Source organism: Zootoca vivipara, chromosome 9 (genome assembly GCF_965207765.1).
Source record: "Zootoca vivipara chromosome 9, rZooViv2.hap1.1, whole genome shotgun sequence".
Classification (NCBI taxonomy): domain Eukaryota; kingdom Metazoa; phylum Chordata; class Lepidosauria; order Squamata; family Lacertidae; genus Zootoca; species Zootoca vivipara.
Window position 1 is genome coordinate 37097848 of NC_142592.1, and position 9345 is coordinate 37107192.

At 42.0% G+C, this 9345-nt stretch overlaps 1 protein-coding gene across 2 annotated transcripts in view; it reads left to right on the forward strand.

Moving 5' to 3' along the window:
- The first annotated feature begins 3147 nt into the window (after positions 1–3147).
- SNRPF (small nuclear ribonucleoprotein polypeptide F) overlaps positions 3148–9345 on the forward strand; it is a 72433-nt gene continuing 66235 nt past the window's right edge. For both annotated transcript variants that reach the window (XM_088651885.1, XM_035126877.3), the window contains exons 1-3: positions 3148–3234; positions 3542–3667; positions 6718–6782. In XM_088651885.1, the coding sequence (XP_088508011.1) occupies positions 3232–3234; positions 3542–3667; positions 6718–6782 (194 nt within the window). In that variant the 5' untranslated portion in view covers positions 3148–3231. The remainder of the gene's footprint in view (positions 3235–3541; positions 3668–6717; positions 6783–9345) is intronic.

Sequence of the window (9345 nt, forward strand, 5' to 3'; positions counted from 1 at the left end):
AGGATGGCTGCATAAATTGGTGTGTTTGTTATTACCATATGCAAATTATGCTTTTCCATCCACACAAAGCACAATAACAAGTTTTGCCCTTGGGGTGTCTAGCTTCACTGAAGAGCTGTAGTTACAAATAAAATAAAATCATAATATTGGTACACTTCACACTGCAGTTACCAAGTCAGACAGATTCTCTGTGTGATAAATCTGGAGCTGCTTGTTGTACTTGGTATGCTGAAAAAAGATATATGACTGCAGTTTCACACTATGCTGCCGTAAAGTCAACCTTTCTAGTACAGAAAATATTTTCATGAAATTGGGGGGAAATCACCTTTAACAATGACACTAGGACAAAGATAGATTTTACCTTTAAAACTTTTTTTTGTCTAAACAGATGAGTAATTAGAAACACAAACTTACAATTAATGAGGACAGACAGAATACGAACACTAAAAACTGATATCAAAACTACTGATCTAACCCAGAGAAGTCCTTAATTAGAGGGGAGAAGCACCCCCACCCTATGATTTATTGGGGAAAACCACCTACTCCGTTCCAATGTAGCCAAGCCAAGCCCCCCCCCCCCCGCTGTAGTGTAAATGTTTTTCATTGGCTCCTGTCCTGTCCTGACCTCTCTGTGGTGTTACAGTAGCATAGTAGGATTCTGTACTGCACAGGTTTCTCTTGAATAGCAATGTCAGCAGAACTCCTTGTAATGCTGCTGCAACAGTGGTAGTTTCCTTGTTTTATCCAGTCGTAACAGTTCAGGAGCGGAATGTATATAAACTCTCATAAAGAAAGAATTATCTCTTGTAGGCTGACTTGAAACATTTATGAGCTTCACATGATGTCAGAAGCTTGCATTTACACAAGTCAAAGAATATAGTAGTCTTCTCGTCCATGAGTGAAGCTACTATAAGATGTCCTGCTACAGTATTCCTTGGAAAGAAAGCCCTTTATATTCCCCGTCCCAGGGATCTAATGTCAGTTCTTCCATGTACTGGACTCTGGAAATCAGAGGCCTAGCTCATTTACTCACATATACTCTGATGCCTGTCCTCAGATGCACTGTCCTCATAGTGCCCCAGTTATGAGGATTGTTCCTCTCCACTGTTTCCAATTTCATGGCACCCCATTTGGTATTCTGTCTGTGCTGCAGCAAATATCAGACAACCTTCAGTTTCTACTTGATTTTCTTTTTTTCTTTTTTTTTAAATGGACCCAGGGAATTCAGCATAGGGTATTTTGTTCTTTATGAATAAAAGTGAGCTGAGAAGTTTGCTTTATAGCACTTCCTCACTGGAGAAGTCTACTGTGCACTACAACATTCTGATATAAACCAGTTCCTGCCACCTAGTGGTAAAAACAAAAACAAAAATTCATACAGTAAACCTTTTTCCTGATTGGAAATAAAATCATTTTCAAACATCTAAAAATGATCCAGTGACAATTATATTCTTAAAAATGGTTCTGACTGCTATATAACCAACCATAGCTGCCAAGTTATCCCTTATTTTAAGGGATTTTCCCTTATGCTGAATAGGCTTCCTCGCGAGAAAAGGGAAAACTTGGCAGCTATGTAACCAACTGAACTAAATCTAGTAGGATGTAATTTGTGCCAAAATAATTTGGCATTTTAAAAACAAAATCAAGTGTAGCCTGCAGATTGAGGGTTCAAATGAATTTGCTTCCATTATTGCTACATCTCATATCTGGCTGTTATCTTACAAGACAGCAGGCTGTAAAAACACACTTTTTGTTACTGTAAAAGACACCTATGTTTATACCTAAATTATGGAACCCTTAATCTTATTAAGCTTTTTGTATGATTAATAGTGATACCTCAAGCATTACTCAGAAGTAAGTCTGCCTGAACTCAGTGTGTTTATTCTTTGGTTAAGTGTGTTTAGGATAGCAGCAGCTTGCTTCAGTCTCCTAATTAAATGTCACGTTATAAAAATAATAATGAAAGCCTTAAAGAATAGGTAGTATATTAAGGAAACAAACCCAGTCAAAGGGGAATGATTCAGCCTTTGTCTCCATCGCTACTACAGATTGCCTGGATTGTTGCGCTTGGAAGGCAGTTCTCACCCCAACCCCTTTTAGAGCCAAAACATTGGCTTCTTCCTTCTGCCCACACAGGCTCTCATGCAACAATCGAATAGGCTGATGAATCAGGCCAGTGGCCCATTTAGTCTAGCATTCTGTTTTCACAGTGTTCAACCAAATGCCCCTGGGAAACTGGGAAGCAGGACCCAAGCACAAGAGCACTTCCCCCATCCTAGAGGGGAGCAACTGGTATTCAGAAGCATTGCTGCCTCCCAGTGTGGAGACAGAGCATATCCATCATGGCTAGCAGCTATTAATAGCCGCCTCCTCCTCCATGAATTGATCTAGTTTTCTCCTCTGCAGAGGGGGCGTGATGGATCCAATAGGGTTCCACACGACTCTGCAAAATCCTTTTTTGAGGTGAAGCGACACAGCATTCCAAGTATTCCATAGAATACCAGCACACCTCTGCCCTGTGCGTGTTTACTCGAGAGTAAGCCCAACTGAGTTCAATAGGCCTTACTCCCTAATAAGCGCTCACAAAGGACTGCAACCTTTGGAACTTATAAACAGCACTGAGAATAATGATCGAAGGGCGCAGCAAGGAGGTTTACACTACAGCCGGCTCTGTTTTCCGCACAACAGACACCTGCAAACAACGAGGAAGGAGGGGCCATCCTGCCGGAATGACCCTGAACCACAGAGACAGAAAATTACCCACCATCGCTATCTAACCTTGCATTAAACTGAGCCTGTTTCCCACTCTGAATTCCAAGGAAAAGTACTATAGAGTTTCCACCTTGAAGATTTCAGAAGCCTAGAGCGACGCTGCTCTGCATCGGCAGAGCCTATATCACTCTTTCATTTCTATCTCTCCTACTCGACTTGTCGGCTCTAGTCCCCGCCTTTCCCTTGGGAAACTCCCCAATCAGAAAGCAGTTTGTTTTCCCATCGGCGCCTTGGGTCGGGACCATAGAGATAGGAACGAATACCCATGAGCCGTTGGGCGGCAATAGGCGGATGACCCGCCATTAATGTAAGCAGGAAGAGCCTCTCGCAGACTAGCGGAAGCGGAAGTGTTCTTCGTCACTTCCGTGCTTTTTCTATTTAGAGCTTCGGCGGGCACACGTGCTGCCCGCGAGTAATTTTTTTTGTTGCCGCAGCCGCCCTTAGGTTGGACTGGTTGCTATGGTGAGTTAAGGGTTTTTTTTTGGGGGGGGTACGTGTCTCTGTCGCGCGTGAGCTGAGCCGCGACGTGGGGGAAGTTGGCGGCTCGCGAGTTCCAGGCAAGTCTGCGGGCGGGAGGCGAGGGAGAACTAGAGAAGGAGGGTCGTTCCTTGGGAGGGAGGAAGGGTCGTCGGGACGGGGCACATGCTTGGCATTCAGAAGTCGCCATGTCGCCCTTGGCATTTCCCCGCTTTCTGAGGGTGGGGCGTGGGCGAGCAGGTTGTACATCGCAAGCCCCCCGCGATGATGCTCCTTTTTCTGTTCCGCGCAGAGTCTGCCTCTCAATCCAAAGCCCTTCCTAAACGGGCTGACTGGGAAGCCAGTGATGGTGAAGCTGAAGTGGGGGATGGAATACAAAGGCTACCTCGTCTCCGTCGATGGCTACATGAACATGCAGGTAAGCAAGGTTGGCTAGCGGGGAGCTTGCATGACCGCTTTTTAATTAACGTGCACTGTTGTTTTAAATTAGATGCTCTTTGAGCATTTTAGAACACGGTTGAAAACTTGTAGTAATGTAATTCAAGGTGACGATTCACAGCAAAGGCAGCTAAAAAAAAGAATTTTTCCTCACAGCATCGGACATAAAGCATCCCCCCTACAGCATAAAAAGTTTACAGGAAAACAGTTTAACAGCTTCTTGGTGTGTGCACATAAAATCCCATCAACAGTGTGCTTCTTTCTGGGGAGGCTATTTTGCAGCCCCTGTGCCATTAGGCATATGCTTTGGACATTTTTAGGTACAGTATTTAGTAGCTGGTGCAGCAGGGAGAAAACACTCACTGATGTGCCATGCCTGTGTATTAAAAAAAGAACCACAACCCAGCATTGTAGAATATGTGGTCTTGAAATGCAGAACACAGTGGGAAACACAAATTGTCATATTGACAACTTCAACTTTGGTGTTGTAAGTCATGATGTTCAGTGTTATTCTTCATGTCACCCAGTGCAAAATGCTATATCTGAAGCCTGAGAGTGTCTGGTCCAAGGTTACCCAGTGAGCTTCATGGCTGAGTGGTGATTTGAACCCAGGGCGCTAGTCTGGCATTCTGACGATTCTAGCTCACTGGTAGTATAATTTTTCAGTATATTCTCCTTTAACAAAGAAACAGCAGTATAAAATGCAGGTGTAAATTCCTACTTCAAAGGAAAGAGAATTTCTTGTACACAGTTTCACGTCAAACTCAAAACTATGTACTGCTTCCCCCATTTTCCAGCCTTCTCACTGTTTTCTTCTACTGTCATTGTCAGCAAGGAATTTTTATTCACTTGTCTGCTGCTAACTCAGGGTGGATTGGTTTGAAATAAAGATGGTTTTATCAGGCTGGTTATCTGAATAAAGAGTACATACCAACAGTGCAATACTATGCATACCTACTCTGAAGTTCAACGGGGCTTAGTCCTAGGTAAGTGTGTATAAGGATTGCAGCTTAATTGTTTGATAGAACGTTAGTGGGGTGGGACCACTGCTCAGCCGTACAGCTTCTGTTAGGCATGTAGAAAGTCTCAGGTTCAGTTCCTGGCATCTTCAGTGAAAAGGGTCTTGGGTAGAAGTTAATGGGGAAAAACAGCTGTTCAATGTAGATAATATTAGGCTGGATCAACAAAAGCTCCGATGGTAAGGTGAGGTAGATTTGAAACTTTTATAAACCAGCCTTTATTCTACCTAGGAATATAATCTGACATTTCTAATCATGCAGATCTTACTACTTTGCATTACATCGTTTTGTATATGAAAGAGGACAAATTCTGAAATCTGGTTTTCTATGCTTGTGCAAGGATTTTGCAGTATTAGGAGACTTATTTTTAAAAACTCTGACCATTTTGCCCATAACTATAACTCTAAACTAGATTGCTGCCTTATCTTCAAGGAAGTAAAGCAGACAAAACTAATTTTCCCTATGTTGTTTCATAGCTATTACATTTGACACCAACCACACTTTCCCCATAGCCTTTGACTTTAAATCATTGTGTGATACTTTTAAGAATTTAATTGTACAAATTTGTCATGTTTATATTAAATTTGGGTTTCACTGAAAAGCAGAAAGGCCATTTTAAAAAAGTGTCCTTTCATACAACTTTAATTGGTTTACCTTTAAGATGTTTTTATTTAACACTGCTGTAACCTCTACTCTCCTCCTCTATAGAAGTCATTATTCTAGTCTTTATTTAGAAGCTTTGTTTTACCTGTTCTTCAGCTCACTCCTCTCATTTCTGTGCCTTTAAATATAACTGCTTGGTCAAAAGAGGGAATGGCCTCCCACATTGATTGGGTACTAGGGAAAGCAGGTTAGTATCCCAGTTCTATGTATTTTATGCAGAAGTAAGTCATATTGAATTCAGAAGGGATTACTTTCAGATAAACATTGCAACCACACAGGACTGGGCTGCCCAAATAACAAGAGGAACAAAGGGAAGACCTAATGTATTGTGCTAATTGCAGCAATAAATATACTTTAAATGGATACTTTATTGCATCTCAAACTGTTCAGTGTAATTCTAGCTATTTACAATAGATGCTTTCTGTCTGGGCAAGCAGTTGGCTGTACATCTTTCTGCACATCTAGATTCAGACTTTTGGTGCTTTTCCTTGAGCTTTTCAAACTCAGCTGGTCATCACAATAACTTGTAACTATTAATCTCTCCCTCCTTCCAAATCTGTTTTCTTTTTGTGCTGATATTTTGAGATTGTAAGTTTGAGCATACAGATTGCCTCATTTAAGTTATCTGTAAGTCACTTTCAAAGCCTTTTTTGGTTGAAGAGTGGAATAAAAATGCTTTAAATATTTAAAAATATAGAGTGCTGGATTTGCAAGTAACCAGAACCCATAGCTCAATTATTTGGATTCTATAGCTGTCAGTATGCAAAGTTTATGTGAAAACAAGAGGCTGTCCATAAACAGTGCTATATTTAAAAAGAATTAAGACAAGATAATTTAGGATATGCAGGGAAAGATGAAAATAACTTTAAGGAACCGCAGAAAGAAGGGGAGGGAAGTCAAGGCTTGAAATGTTAGAATTATTGTTGAACAACTTGTGAAATGTTTTTCTTTTTGTTTTAATCTAAAATTATAAAAACATCAACAGTGCTATACTCATGACCAGGCACCCCCAAACTTTGGCCCTCCAGATGTTTTGGACTACTATTCCCATCATCCCTGACCACTGGTCCTGTTATCTAGAGATCATGGGAGTTGTAAGCCAAAACATCTGGAGGGCCGCAGTTTGGGGACGCCTGCTCATGACTAAAGAGAACTCTTAACACTGAGTACGATTAATGCATGCTTTTTCGTTTGCTGAAGGGATTCTGATCCAGTGGAAGCAAATATTTAATGTTTGAATTTATATTAGATGTAAGAAAGTCTTCTGGAAAATCTCTATTGGAATAGGAACATATGCTATCCTTTGTAGCTTCTTTTCCTTACAAAATTGTGTCAATTTCTTTTAAAGCTTGCAAATACAGAAGAATATATTGATGGTGCATTATCTGGACACCTTGGTGAAGTTCTGATAAGGTAACTAACATTACAATTAAAAGTATTTACATGTGCATGTTAAAATCCATTAATTAGAATATTAAAATATTGATATGAGAAACTTATACTACTTAAAATGCAACTTGAAGCAGAATAACTTTGGTGAGAAGAAATTATTTCAGGTGTTCTCTGAAATCTGTGCCATCTTTCTGATGATGGAAGGAATCTCAGTGGAAGAGGGGAGGGGCAATTTTTAGCAATTACCGTATTTTCCTGTCTTTAAGACGAGGGGTTTTACCCAATTTTTAAGGTTTGAAAATGTGGGTCGTCTTATCCATTAAATATAGCAAGCAAATACATACATACATAAATACATACGGGACTTGCTGTAGCAGTCACAGATCCTGGCAGTGGCAAGCTGCGGGGCCTCCATATTCTGCTTGCCTCCTCCCACTCTGCCCGCCCTACAGCTGGGAGGCTGTAGTCCGTTTTTGCCATGCGGCTCCATTTGTGCGCGGGCGGCGCAACATTGCACAGGAGCGCAGCGCTTGAAGTAATACCCCCCCTGCGCCTTTCACATTAGCGAAGCATCGCACTTTGCACTGCTCTTGTGTAATGTTGTGCTGCCCACGCACAAATGGAGCCATGTGAAGACGCCGCGCAGAAAAAACGGATTGTACGCAGCCTCCCCCCACAGCTGTAGGGCGGTGTAACGAAAAAGGTCCTCCCTCTCTAATACTAAAAATGCGCCACAGGAATCCAGGGGTGAAACCACCCCCCCCCACTTCTCCTGCCGCCTTAAAATAAACCCCTGTTACTTGGGTTCCTTAGTAAAGAGAGTCTTCCAGCTTACGTGGCCTGGTATCTTGATAAACTCTAGGCTGTTTGACGGACTAACCTCTTGCCTACAGTAAAGGGTCTCAGTCAGATTGATTCCCCACTGCAAAAGTTTGCCCTTTCCACTCTGGCAACTTTGTAGCACCCCAGGTTATCCTCCTAAGCCTCCTCCGTGTAACTCTAAGACACAAACCGTTGCCTCTATTCCCGAGGTAAGTTTTGGCCTCTATTGAGCCACCACTTCTGTGAGTTTAGATACCCAGCTGGAATAACTAAGCACATCCACTAACATTTAAGAAAGCTTTATTTAGACTAGATGACTTTTAAACGCGTAATGGTTTCATGTGTACAGGCTCTTAGATCATATTCTTATGTTTCAATTAACAATGGCTAGATAATATAACTTAATTAAACTCCTCAGAACACTTTAAGATCTCCTACGCCTACCCACACTCTCCCTCGCTCCCACAACCCTCTCCCCCGAATTAACTGCCTCCCATTCCTTTTAAACTCCTGGCAGTCCCGCCCCTCAGGAATGGAATGCGTCATTTATCCAGGAGGTTGGGGTTTAACTCTCTGCAGCCTGGAGTTCTTTTGCCCACCAGGCCAATCCGTCACAGGCGGGCAGAGTGGGAGGAGGCAAGAAACTAAGAATGCTCCGCAGGAAAGGCGCTGCCGCTCAAGCTGGCCATGACGATCAATGATATCTCTTCCCTCTGCGCCTTTCTTGCCCCCCCCCCCTCAGTGATTGCCGGCGAGGGAACAGCTGATAGGCAGCATGTTAGATGTGCATGCGGCTGTTAGCCTCTGGGCAATCCTCCCCCCAAAATTTCAACAAGTCAGAGCAATTTCCCCCCATTTTCTTAATTTGGAGTCCCCCCAAATAGGGGCATTCTATACGTGGGGGCGTCCAATACACGAAAAAATATGGTATCCGGATTGCTGCACCTCCTCTCAGTATGTTGCAGGGGTTTTCCTGTCTCACTGACAGTGTAATAGTGATGGGTGAGGTGGCGGAGAGCACTGAAAATTGTCTCAGTTCCCTGTACCAATGGATTACTTCAGTAGAAAGACAGTACAGTGGTACCTCAACTTACGAAGGTGATCCGTTCCGCAGCACTCTTCGTAAGTCAAATCCTTTGGTTGTCAAAGTGTCCGTTTTGTGCATGTGCGAAGCGCGATTTTGTGGTACCTTGTTTTAAGAACAGCTTAGATTATGAACAACTTGGATTAAGAACACTGCAAACCCAGAAGTAAGTGTTTTGGTTTGTGAACTTTGCCTTGGAAGCAGAACATGTTTCACTTCCTGTTGAGTGTGTTCCATTTGTAAATTGAGTCCCCCACTGCTATGGGAAAGCACGCCTTGGTTTAAGAACGCTTTGGTTTAAGAATGGACTTCCGGAACAGATTAAGTTCGTAAAATCAAGGTACCACTGTACTGAATGTTACCTGTATGTAGAGTTGCTTCATTATTTCTTTCATATGCAACTGAAAGAGAAGCATTTGTGTAATAGTAAACCTATAAAGTTTAGTATTTAAGCCTACACCAATGACAGCAATTGGAAAAAAATTGTAACAAGATGTATGCAATGAACAAAGGTAAATTTTTATTTATTACTAATTAATTGAACATAGCAGCAAACATAGAATACTTCAGAATTACTTGGTATATGAAATAGAGGGGATGTGTAACTAGCTTTAGAAAACAATCTTCCAAACTCGTGTGGATCACAGCAGAACTAAGTAACTTTTGTTTGATTTGCAG